The following is a 13,733-nucleotide window of genomic DNA, read 5'->3' as shown; positions in this document are numbered from 1 at the left end:
ACTTCTTTGCGACAAAACAGCCCCTGCTCCAATCTCAGAAGCATCAACCTCGACCTGAAACGGAAGCGAAACATTTGGCTGACGCAACACAGGGGCAGAAGAAAAATGACGCTTCAACTCCTGAAAAGCCTCTACAGCCGCAGAGGACCAATTGACCACATCAGCACCTTTCTTGGTCAAATCAGTCAACGGTTTAGCAACACTAGAAAAATTAGCGGTAAAAATTAGCAAAGCCCAGGAACTTCTGCAGGCTCTTCACAGATGTCGGCTGAGTCCAATCATAAATGGCCTGAACTTTAACAGGGTCCATATCGATAGTAGAAGGGGAAAAAATGAAACCCAAAAATGAAACCTTCTGAACTCCAAAGAGACATTTTGACCCCTTCACAAACAAGGAATTCGCACGAAGGACCTGGAACACCATTCTGACCTGCTTCACATGAGACTCCCAATCATCCGAAAAGACCAAAATATCATCCAAATATACAATCATGAATCTATCCAGGTACTTTCGGAAGATGTCATGCATAAAGGACTGAAACACAGATGGAGCATTAGAAAGCCCGAATGGCATAACCAGGTACTCAAAATGGCCCTCGGGCGTATTAAATGCTGTTTTCCATTCATCGCCCTGTTTAATTCGCACAAGATTATACGCCCCTCGAAGATCTATCTTGGTGAACCAACTAGCCCCCTTAATCCGAGCAAACAAATCAGACAGCAGCGGCAAAGGGTACTGAAATTTGACTGTGATCTTATTAAGAAGGCGGTAATCAATACAAGGTCTCAAAGAACCATCCTTCTTGGCCACAAAAAAGAACCCTGCTCCCAACGGTGATGACGACGGGCGAATATGACCTTTCTCCAAGGATTCCTTTATACAACTACGCATAGCGGCGTGCTCTGGCACAGATAAATTAAACAGTCGGCCCTTAGGAAACTTACTACCAGGAATCAAATTAATAGCACAATCGCAATCCCTATGAGGAGGTAGGACACTGGATTTAGGCTCATCAAATACATCCCAGTAATCTGACAAAAACTCAGGGACTTCAGAAGGAGTGGAAAGCGAAATTGACAGCAATGGAACATCACCATGTACCCCCTGACAACCCCAGCCGGACACAGACATAGATTTCCAATCCAATACTGGATTATGGACCTGTAGCCATGGCAACCCCAAAACGACCACATCATGCAGATTATGCAACACCAAAAAGCGAATATCCTCCTGATGTGCAGGAGCCATGCACATGGTCAATTGAGTCCAGTACTGAGGCTTATTCTTGGCCAAAGGCGTAGCATCAATTCCTCTCAATGGAATAGGATACTGAAAGGGCTCCAAGAAAAAACCACAGCGCCCAGCAAACTCCAAGTCCATCAAATTCAGGGCAGCGTCTGAATCCACAAATGCCATAACAGAATAGGATGACAAAGAGCAAATCAGAGTAACGGACAAAAGAAATTTAGACTGTACCGTACCAATGGTGGCAGATCTAGCGAACCGCTTAGTGCGCTTAGGACAATCGGAGATAGCATGAGTGGAATCACCACAGTAAAAACACAGCCCATTCCGACGTCTGTGTTCTTGCCGTTCAGCTCTGGTCAAAGTCCTATCACATTGCATAGGCTCAGGCCTATGCTCAGAGAATGCCGCCAAATGGTGCACAGCTTTGCGCTCACGCAAGCGCCGATCGATCTGAATGGCCAAGGACTCATTCAGACCAGCAGGCGTGGGAAATCCCACCATGACATCCTTAAGGGCTTCAGAAAGACCCTTTCTGAAAATTGCCGCCAGGGCACACTCATTCCACTGAGTAAGCACAGACCACTGTCTAAACTTCTGACAATATACCTCCGCTTCAATCTGACCCTGACACAAAGCCAGCAAGATTTTCTCTGCCTGATCCACTGAATTTGGTTCATCATAAAGCAATCCAAGCGCCAGAAAAAACGCATCTACATCACGCAATGCAGGATCTCCTGGCGCAAGGGAAAATGCCCGGTCTTGAGGGTCACCACGCAACAAAGAAATAATGATTTTTACTTGTTGAACGGGGTCACCAGAGGAGCGGGGTTTCAAAGCTAGAAACAGTTTACAATTATTTTTGAAATTCAGGAACTTAGATCTATCCCCAGAAAACAAATCAGGAATTGGAATTCTAGGCTCTAACATCGGATTCTGAACCACAAAATCTTGAATGTTTTGTACCCTTGCAGTGAGATGATCCACACAAGAGGACAGACCTTGAATGTCCATATCTACACCTGTGTCCTGAACTGTTATGAAAGGCAATTCAGTATCACAATGGACATGGAGGTCAGAGCACATACAGTGATCTGACAATAACCCAAAATAATAGAACGAGCTCTGAGACGTGGGAACTCTGCAGACCGCAATCCCTAATCCTCTCCAAACACAACTAGAGGCAGCCGTGGATTGCGCCTAAAGCTCCCTATGCAACTCGGCACAGCCTGAGAAACTAACTAGCCTGAAGATAGAAAATAAGCCTACCTTGCCTCAGAGAAATACCCCAAAGGAAAAGGCAGCCCCCCACATATAATGACTGTGAGTAAGATGAAAAGACAAACGTAGGGATGAAATAGATTCAGCAAAGTGAGGCCGGATATTCTAGACAGAACGAGGATAGGAAAGATAACTTTGCGGTCTACACAAAACCCTAAAGAAAACCACGCAAAGGGGCAAAAAGACCCTCCGTACCGAACTAACGGCACGGAGGTACACCCTTTGCGTCCCAGAGCTTCCAGCAAAACAAATAGACAAGCTGGACAGAAAAAATAGCAACAAATAGCAAAGAAGCACTTAGCTATGCAGAGCAGCAGGCCACAGGAATGATCCAGAGAAACACAAGTCCAACACTGGAACATTGACAGGAAGCATGAATCAAAGCATTAGGTGGGGTTAAGTAGAGAAGCACCTAACGACCTCACCAGATCACCTGAGGAAGGAAACTCAGAAGCAGCAGTACCAGTTTCCTCCACAAACGGAAGCTCCCAGAGAGAATCAGCCGAAGTACCACTTGTGACCACAGGAGGGAGCTCTGCCACAGAATTCACAACAGTACCCCCCCCCCCTTGAGGAGGGGTCACCGAACCCTCACCAGAGCCCCCAGGCCGACCAGGATGAGCCACATGAAAGGCACGAACAAGATCGGGAGCATGGACATCAGAGGCAAAAACCCAGGAATTATCCTCCTGAGCATAACCCTTCCATTTAACCAGATACTGGAGTTTCCGTCTTGAAACACGAGAATCCAAAATCTTCTCCACAATATACTCCAATTCCCCCTCCACCAAAACCAGGGCAGGAGGGTCAACAGATGGAACCATATGTGCCACGTATCTCCGCAACAATGACCTATGGAAGACGTTATGTATGAAAAAAGAATCTGGGAGGGTCAGATGAAAAGACACAGGATTAATAACCTCAGAAATCCTATAAGGACCAATGAAACGAGGTTTAAACTTCGGAGAGGAAACCTTCATAGGAATATGACGAGAAGATAACCAAACCAGATCCCCAACACGAAGTCGGGGACCCACACGGCGTCTGCGATTAGCGAAACGTTGAGCCTTCTCCTGGGACAAGGTCAAATTGTCCACTACATGAGTCCAAATCTGCTGCAACCTGTCCACCACAGTATCCACACCAGGACAGTCCGAAGACTCAACCTGTCCTGAAGAGAAACGAGGATGGAACCCAGAATTGCAGAAAAATGGCGAAACCAAGGTAGCCGAGCTGGCCCGATTATTAAGGGCGAACTCAGCCAAAGAGGACACCCAGTCATCCTGATCGGCAGAAACAAAGCATCTCAGATAGGTTTCCAAGGTCTGATTGGTTCGTTCGGTCTGGCCATTAGTCTGAGGATGAAAAGCCGAGGAAAAAGACAAGTCAATGCCCATCCTACCACAAAAGGCTCGCCAAAACCTCGAAACAAACTGGGAACCTCTGTCAGAAACGATATTCTCTGGAATGCCATGCAAACGAACCACATGCTGGAAGAACAATGGCACCAAATCAGAGGAGGAAGGCAACTTGGACAAGGGTACCAGATGGACCATCTTAGAAAAGCGATCACAGACCACCCAAATGACTGACATCTTTTGAGAGACGGGAAGATCTGAAATAAAATCCATAGAGATATGTGTCCAAGGTCTCTTCGGGACCGGCAAGGGCAAAAGCAACCCACTGGCACGAGAACAGCAGGGCTTAGCCCGAGCACAAATCCCACAGGACTGCACAAAAGTACGCACATCCCGCGACAGAGAGGGCCACCAAAAGGATCTAGCCACTAACTCTCTGGTACCAAAGATTCCAGGATGACCAGCCAACACCGAACAATGAACCTCAGAGATCACTTTATTTGTCCACCTATCCGGGACAAACAGTTTCTCCGCTGGACAACGATCAGGTTTATTAGCCTGAAATTTTTGCAGCACCCGCCGCAAATCAGGGGAGATGGCAGACACAATTACTCCTTCCTTGAGGATACCCGCCGGCTCAGATAAACCCGGAGAGTCGGGCACAAAACTCCTAGACAGAGCATCCGCCTTCACATTTTTAGAGCCCGGAAGGTACGAAATCACAAAGTCAAAACGGGCGAAAAACAGCGACCAACGAGCCTGTCTAGGATTCAAACGCTTAGCAGACTCGAGATAAGTCAGGTTCTTATGATCAGTCAATACCACCACGCGATGCTTAGCTCCTTCAAGCCAATGACGCCACTCCTCGAATGCCCACTTCATGGCCAGCAACTCTCGGTTGCCCACATCATAATTCCGCTCAGCAGGCGAAAACTTCCTGGAAAAGAAAGCGCATGGTTTCATCACTGAACAATCAGAACCTCTCTGCGACAAAACAGCCCCTGCTCCAATCTCAGAAGCATCAACCTCGACCTGGAACGGAAGAGAAACATCAGGTTGACACAACACAGGGGCAGAAGAAAAACGACGCTTCAACTCTTGAAAAGCTTCCACAGCAGCAGAAGACCAATTGACCAAATCAGCACGCTTCTTGGTCAAATCGGTCAATGGTTTGGCAATACTAGAAAAATTGCAGATGAAGCGACGATAAAAATTAGCAAAGCCCAGGAACTTTTGCAGACTTTTCAGAGATGTCGGCTGAGTCCAGTCATGGATGGCTTGGACCTTAAAGGGATCCATCTCGATAGTAGAAGGGGAAAAGATGAACCCCAAAAATGAAACCTTCTGCACACCAAAGAGACACTTTGATCCCTTCACAAACAAAGAATTAGCACGCAGGACCTGAAAAACCGTTCTGACCTGTTTCACATGAGACTCCCAATCATCCGAGAAGATCAAAATGTCATCCAAGTACACAATCAGGAATTTATCCAGGTACTCTCGGAAGATGTCATGCATAAAGGACTGAAACACTGATGGAGCATTGGCAAGTCCGAATGGCATCACTAGATACTCAAAATGACCCTCGGGCGTATTAAATGCAGTTTTCCATTCATCGCCTCGCCTGATTCGCACCAGATTATACGCACCACGAAGATCAATCTTGGTGAACCAACTAGCCCCCTTAATCCGAGCAAACAAATCAGATAACAAAGGCAAGGGGTACTGAAATTTAACAGTGATCTTATTAAGAAGGCGATAATCTATACAAGGTCTCAGCGAACCATCCTTTTTGGCTACAAAAAAAAACCCTGCTCCTAATGGCGACGATGACAGGCGAATATGCCCCTTCTCCAGGGATTCCTTCACATAACTGCGCATAGCGGTGTGCTCAGGCACGGATAAATTAAACAGTCGACCTTTTGGGAATTTACCACCAGGAATCAAATTGATAGCACAATCACAATCCCTATGCGGAGGTAGGGCATCGGACTTGGGCTCATCAAATACATCCCGGTAATCAGACAAGAACTCTGGAACCTCAGAAGGGGTGGATGACGAAATTGACAAAAATGGAACATCACCATGTACCCCCTGACAACCCCAGCTGGACACCGACATGGATTTCCAATCCAATACTGGATTATGGGCTTGTAGCCATGGCAACCCCAACACGACCACATCATGCAGATTATGCAACACCAGAAAGCGAATATCCTCCTGATGTGCAGGAGCCATGCACATGGTCAGCTGGGTCCAGTATTGAGGCTTATTCTTGGCCAAAGGCGTAGCATCAATACCTCTCAATGGAATAGGACACTGCAAGGGCTCCAAGAAAAACCCACAACGCTTAGCATATTCCAAGGCCATCAAATTCAGAGCAGCGCCTGAATCCACAAACGCCATGACAGAATATGATGACAAAGAGCAGATCAAGGTAACGGACAGAAGAAATTTTGACTGTACCATACCAATGGTGGCAGACCTAGCGAACCGCTTAGTGCGCTTAGGACAATCAGAGATAGCATGAGTGGAATCACCACAGTAGAAACACAGCCCATTCAGACGTCTGTGTTCTTGCCGTTCAACTCTGGTCAAAGTCCTATCGCACTGCATAGGCTCAGGTTTAAGCTCAGGTAATACCGCCAAATGGTGCACAGATTTACGCTCACGCAAGCGTCGACCGATCTGAATAGCCAAAAACATAGACTCATTCAAATCAGCAGGCATAGGAAATCCCACCATGACATCCTTAAGGGCTTCAGAGAGACCCTTTCTGAACATAGCTGCCAGCGCAGATTCATTCCATTGAGTGAGCACTGACCATTTTCTAAATTTCTGGCAATATACCTCTATCTCATCCTGACCCTGACAAAGAGCCAGCAAATTCTTTTCTGCCTGATCCACTGAATTGGGCTCATCGTACAGCAATCCGAGCGCCAGGAAAAACGCATTGATATTACTTAATGCAGGATCTCCTGGCGCAAGAGAAAATGCCCAGTCCTGAGGGTCGCCGCGCAAAAAAGAAATAATAATCAAAACCTGTTGAACTGGATCACCAGAGGAACGAGGTTTCAAGGCCAGAAATAACTTACAATTATTTTTGAAACTCAGAAACTTAGTTCTATCTCCAAAAAACAAATCAGGAATAGGAATTCTTGGTTCTAACATAGATTTCTGATCAATAGTGTCTTGAATCTTTTGTACTCTTGCCGAGAGCTGATCCACAAATGAAGACAGACTTCTAATGTCCATCGCTACACCTGTGTACTGAACCACCCAAATGTCTAGGGGAAAAAAAAGACAAAACACAAAGCCAAGAAAAAAAAATGGTCTCAGAACTTCTTTTTTCCCTCTATTGAGAATCATTAGTACTTTTGGCTTCCTGTACTGTTATGAAAGGCAATTCAGAATCACAATGGACATGGAGGTCAGAGCACATACAGTGATCTGACAATAACCCAAAATAATAGAACGAGCTCTGAGACGTGGGAACTCTGCAGACCGCAATCCCTAATCCTCTCCAAACACAACTAGAGGCAGCCGTGGATTGCGCCTAAAGCTCCCTATGCAACTCGGCACAGCCTGAGAAACTAACTAGCCTGAAGATAGAAAATAAGCCTACCTTGCCTCAGAGAAATACCCCAAAGGAAAAGGCAGCCCCCCACATATAATGACTGTGAGTAAGATGAAAAGACAAACATAGGGATGAAATAGATTCAGCAAAGTGAGGCCGGATATTCTAGACAGAACGAGGATAGGAAAGATAACTTTGCGGTCTACACAAAACCCTAAAGAAAACCACGCAAAGGGGCAAAAAGACCCTCCGTACCGAACTAACGGCACGGAGGTACACCCTTTGCGTCCCAGAGCTTCCAGCAAAACAAATAGACAAGCTGGACAGAAAAAATAGCAACAAATAGCAAAGAAGCACTTAGCTATGCAGAGCAGCAGGCCACAGGAATGATCCAGAGAAACACAAGTCCAACACTGGAACATTGACAGGAAGCATGAATCAAAGCATTAGGTGGGGTTAAGTAGAGAAGCACCTAACGACCTCACCAGATCACCTGAGGAAGGAAACTCAGAAGCAGCAGTACCAGTTTCCTCCACAAACGGAAGCTCCCAGAGAGAATCAGCCGAAGTACCACTTGTGACCACAGGAGGGAGCTCTGCCACAAAATTCACAACACTGAACCACCCAGAGGTTAAGGGGAAAAGAAAGACAAAACACACTGCAGAGAAAAAAAATGGTCTCAGAACTTCTCTTATCCCTCTATTGAGATGCATTAATACTTGGGGCCAGCTGTACTGTTATGGACCTGGTGGTTAGGAGCACCCGGAACGACCTGATGGTTAAACTCACACAGGACAAGCTCTGGGAAGTGGAAGCTCTGCTGACCGCAGGCCCTAATCCTATCACACAACTAGAAATAGCCGTGGAGCGTACCTAACTCTGCCTAGACGCCTCTTCACAGCCTAAGAGCTAACTAGCCCTAGAGATTGAAAATAAAGCCTACCTTGCCTCAGAGAAATTCCCCAAAGGAAAAGGCAGCCCCCCACATATATTGACTGTGAGTTAAGATGAAAGTCACAAACACAGAAATGAAACAGGTTTCAGCAAAGGGAGGCCAGACTTACTAAACAGATTGAGGATAGGAAAGGTAACTTTGCGGTCAGCACAAAAAACTACAAAAGACCACGCAGAGTGTGCAAAAAGACCTCCGCACCGACTCACGGTGCGGAGGTGCCACTCTGCATCCCAGAGCTTCCAGCTAGCAAGACAAAATCATGAAAGCAAGCTGGACAAGGAAACAATGAACAAGTAAATAACTAGCAGGGACTCAGCTTCTGCTGGAGTAGACAGGTCACCAGAAAGATCCAAGAGCGAATTGAACCAGTACAAGAACATTGACAGCTGGCATGGAGTAACGATCTGAGTAGAGTTAAATAGAGCAGCCAGCCAAGGAATAAACTACGTCACCTGTGGAAGGAACCTCAGAAGCAGCAGCTCCACTCACAACCACCAGAGGGAGTCCATGGACAGAACTCGCCGAAGTACCATTCATGACCACAGGAGGGAGTTCGATAACAGAATTCACAACAGTTTCTGGTGTTGCATTCATGTACATTTGATAGTTCTGATGCGGTATTCATGTACTGATGGTGGTTCTGGTGTTGCATTCATATACTGATGGCGGTTCTGGTGTTCTATTCATGCACTAATGGTGGCTCCGATGCGCTACCCATGTACTGATGATGGTTCTAGCGCTGTATTCATGTACTGATCGTCATGTATGAATGAACTAGTGGTGACTCTGGTGCCATTTTCATGTCTTGATGATTATTCATGAACAGGTGATTGTTCTTGTGCCATATTCATGTGCTTATGATGTGATCAAGGTTCTGGTGATGTATTTCATGTACTGTAATGATGATGGTTCTGGTCTTGTATACATGAAGCATTCCATAACTGTTACGTTAACCGGGAGTTTCTGCTCCCCCAAAAAAATCAGTGGAAGTTGAGATGTGTTCACACTAGGTTTATAGAGTAGACAATCCCCCAAATCCTCCTAAAAAACCTCAATACTTGTTTTTGGCAAAGTACTGACAGTGGTTCTAGTGTTGTATTCATGCAAGCACCCCTTTACTTTTTTTCTGGGCCTTAGGATAGACTCAGCATGACAATCTGGCCCTTAGACCAAAAAATGGTGTGCATCTCTGCACTAAGCCATAAATGTACTGTAGGTTCACAGCAGAGATAATAAAGGAGACAATGTTGTATTTGCTAAGTAAACTACTGTAATGTCACCAATATGTGATAACAAGAGTCTTAGGGTACCGTCACACAGTGGCATTTTGATCGCTATGACGGCACGATTCGTGATGTTACAGCGATATAGTTACGATCTCGCAGTGTCTGACACGCTCCTGCGATCAGGGACCCCGCTGAGAATCGTACGTCGTAGCAGATCGTTTGAAACTTTCAGTCGTCGTCTAATGTCCCGCTGTAGCGGCATGATCGCATGGTGTAACAAAGGTGTGCACGATATTGTATACGATGTGCACATAGTAACCGACGGCTTCTACATCGCACATACGTCATGAAATTATCGCTCCAGCGTCGTACATTGCAAAGTGTGACAGCAGTCTACGACGCTGGAGCGATATTGTTACGATCCTGGAGCGTCACGGATCGTGCCGTCGTAGCGATCAAAATGCTACTGTGGGACGGTACCCTAAGAAGTGAACAAACAAGTGACAGAAACTTGCCTACTGTGACGTCTATCATTGATTTCAGGAACATAGCACAATAAATTTTTTACATACTCGCACTGATGCTGAGTTACATAATGCATTATTTTCTGGAGCTGCACTCAGTAATCCGCTAGTGGAGTCACTGTGTACATAGATTACTGATCCTGTACTGATACTGAGTTATCTCCTGTATTATACTCCAGAGCTGCACTCACTATTCTGCTGGTGCAGTCGCTGTGTATACTGAGTTATCTCCTGTATTATACTCCAGAGCTGCACTCACTATTCTGCTGGTGCAGTCGCTGTGTATATACATTACATTACTGATCCTGAGTTACCTCCTGTATTATACTCCAGAGCTGCACTCACTATTCTGCTGGTGCAGTCACTGTGTACATACATTACATTACTGATCCTGAGTTACATCCTGTATTATACTCCAGAGCTGCACTCATTATTCTGCTGGTGCAGTCACTGTGTACATACATTACATTACTGATCCTGAGTTACATCCTGTATTATACTCCAGAGCTGCACTCATTATTCTGCTGGTGCAGTCACTGTGTACATACATTACATTACTGATCCTGAGTTACATCCAGTATTATACTCCAGAGCTGCGCTCACTATTCTGCTGGTGCAGTCACTGTGTACATACATTACATTACTGATCCTGAGTTACATCCAGTATTATACTCCAGAGCTGCGCTCACTATTCTGCTGGTGCAGTCACTGTGTACATACATTACATTACTGATCCTGAGTTACATCCTGTATTATACTCCAGAGCTGCACTCATTATTCTGCTGGTGCAGTCACTGTGTACATACATTACATTACTGATCCTGAGTTACATCCTGTATTATACTCCAGAGCGGCACTCATTATTCTGCTGGTGCAGTCACTGTGTACATGTACACATAGACTAGACAGACAGAGGATAAGTCATCTTTCCATGTATGTCTTTAATATCTGGATAGGACTAAATGGGTCGTAATGTGAAGCTGACGATGCCTAAAGGAACTAATCAGAATCTCTCGTTAGTGCGGTGCAGACTGGAGCATGCATATTAACAACGAGTGTCCATCATCCTTACTGATCAAACATATATATATATATATACATACACACCGGATCTACTGCACTATGTATATACAGTATATAGTGTAAATACAGCACCACTATGAGCTCTGCAATGTGGAATCATGTTGGGGTTAGTCGGTGATGGTAATGATCATGTGGGCATCTTCCTGGTTTCTCCCAATGTGTGTCTGCTCAGAAATGGATTACACAATGCAGCCAGAGGAAAATGAGTGTTATACACAAGCGGAAATGCTGAGGATGCTGCCAACAGGAGGACTGCATGGATAGGAAAGAAAAGCCTCCGCCAAGCCAAGCATTGGAAGGAAGACCTTGAGATCTCATGGGTTTGGTTGGATTGCCAAATGAGAGTGAGGAAGCTTTACAAATTGTTGGCTTTCGCCTACCGTACCAAGATCAGTCTTAAGATCTGTTGGCAGACTTAACTTTCTTGATCCTTTAACTGAAACAACAGAAAAAGGAGAATGGTTGTTATTAAATGCCAAACCAAAGCGTAGGACAAATAAAAAATGACAACAAGTGCAGGCAGCAGCGGCATGACACACAGAGGGGAAAACCAAACCATCACGATGGCCTCAACGGGCAGAAGACACTGGATGACCACCCAGCCTCGTGGACTGGAGTAGTTGGATTACAAGGTGGGCACGTTGAGTTTATGGTGAGGGACGTCATTGCTCAGTCCTGGAAGGTGCGGACCAGTAAAAGGCTCCCCTCTGAGGATCTGGCCCACGGTCAACAATGGCCACGTCATCTATAAGGGATGGGAGGTTTGGGTGGTCAATGGCTGTCCCATGCTTAAAAAGATAAAAGAGGATTGTGGGTGTGAACCAGGTCCTGGAGAAGGCCCTCTTCCATGTTCACGCTGGCTTTATAGTATTCTTATACAATATACAGACAGCCCTTACCTTCTCGTTTCTCACACTTTCACATGTTAATAAAACCCTGGACTGACGGTAATCCATGTGTCAATAACTGATTGGCCACACATGGACATATGTAGTACAGACACCTCCCGGCAGAGTATCCCCAAATCAGTTGTTTTTTTTTCCCAAAGCTGGTAATCTCAGAACTTGTCACGCCAAGAAGAAAAACAAGACAGATCTGTACAAAGCCTCCTACAAAGGTATGAACGCTTAAAAATATCTCAACACCATCATAATTTGCAGGTAAGTGTGGACAACCATTGGGCACCGGTGGAAGAACCCGGGAGTCATCCTCCCTGTGTGACATTATGTTGGGCAGGAGTTTCACTCTTCACTGTAAAAACAGAAGATTCAGGACCAGATTAGGGTGAGGGTTTGATGAAGTATGGAGGGTGGGTATGTGGTGGGAATGTAGGACCCATCTTTTTCACGGATCAGTCATGTTTTAGAGTAGAGAACATGTCCATTAGATAGACATCACCTCTGTCCCACGTATTTTGGGTTGGGTGGTGAAGGTTCACGCTGAGTATTTCTAGCTCGGATCTGTGGGGATTTGGCTGGTTTCCGCTTTCAGTCGGGGTGGTATAATGAGTGGAGTCTTCCTTCTCCACCGGCAGTGTAGATAAGGTGGCTCCAGGATACGATAAGTACATTTTCATCCAGTCTTATCTGCCGGTAACACGGACTATCTGCTCTTCTGCGTGTTCTGCTCCTCGCTCAGATTATCTACCGTAGCGTCTTCCCGGCATTTCCTTTCATCTGTCATTTAGCATTTACCTTCTGCGCTCATTACATTTCCTGAGATGCTCCGTGCTGCCTCCTACATATCTGCCCCGGCCACCACTCTGCGCTCTCATCAATCATTTTCAATAGAGGTTTTGGAATCAGAGAAAATACATTTTAATTGCGTTAATGACGACTCCGGGATGTATGGAGCGCTCTTAATTAGTCGGAGTGCACTGTGCGTGCATTAGTGACGCCGGGAGCTCGTTAGCTGACCTACAAGTGGCCGAAACCATGAGAATGGATAATAATGGTCAGCACTTGAGAGTCGGCGCCCGCTGAGAGAGCCGGGGTAATAATATTAATTATGGCTGAAAATTGCTGTTCCCATTAATGTGCTGCTGAAAGGCCAAACACTTTATCGGGGAGGACGATTAACGATGTTCAGGCAGTGACCCCGAGAGGTGACATGGATGCTCCACAAACTGATGGCAGAACATCCTCATCATCTCGTATGGTCCAGTGCAGAATTGAAGGGTCTTGCTCTACAATCCGCACCCTGAGCCGTCTCTACGTACCTCCAGTGTGTCCCCCATTCTGGCCATAACGACTAATGCTGGATGGATGCTGGTGACTGAAGCCCTGTTTCTTTCTGCTGTCCTAGGCATGGCTCCATAACAAAAAAACACTACAACCACCAGAATGCCTTGGCAGGACTTGTTTGCCCACCTATTTTCTACTGCATAAAGATCCAGCTGTTTCCTACTTTATTTCTCTGGAGTTCAATGGTGCAGAAGACCCATGAAGATGGGGAGCATTAACAACATTAGCTGGGGCCCGCCT

The 13,733-nt window shown here is 45.8% G+C and overlaps 1 protein-coding gene across 5 annotated transcripts in view; it reads right to left on the bottom strand.

The window, feature by feature from the left end:
- The window catches only part of STXBP5L (syntaxin binding protein 5L), a 398,760-nt gene that overhangs the window by 30,566 nt on the left and 354,461 nt on the right, over positions 1-13,733 (bottom strand). For 3 of the 5 annotated variants that reach the window (XM_069760483.1, XM_069760479.1, XM_069760481.1), the window contains one exon: positions 11,636-11,686. The exons of the other annotated variants lie outside the window; for them this stretch is intronic. In XM_069760483.1, the coding sequence (XP_069616584.1) occupies positions 11,636-11,686 (51 nt within the window). The remainder of the gene's footprint in view (positions 1-11,635; positions 11,687-13,733) is intronic. 5 annotated transcript variants of the gene reach the window in all.

The sequence above is a fragment of the Ranitomeya imitator genome, chromosome 3 (genome assembly GCF_032444005.1).
Source record: "Ranitomeya imitator isolate aRanImi1 chromosome 3, aRanImi1.pri, whole genome shotgun sequence".
In the NCBI taxonomy this organism is placed as follows: Eukaryota; Metazoa; Chordata; class Amphibia; order Anura; family Dendrobatidae; genus Ranitomeya; species Ranitomeya imitator.
The sequence above is the reverse complement of the archived record's forward strand: the minus strand, read 5'-3'. Positions and strand labels throughout refer to the sequence as shown.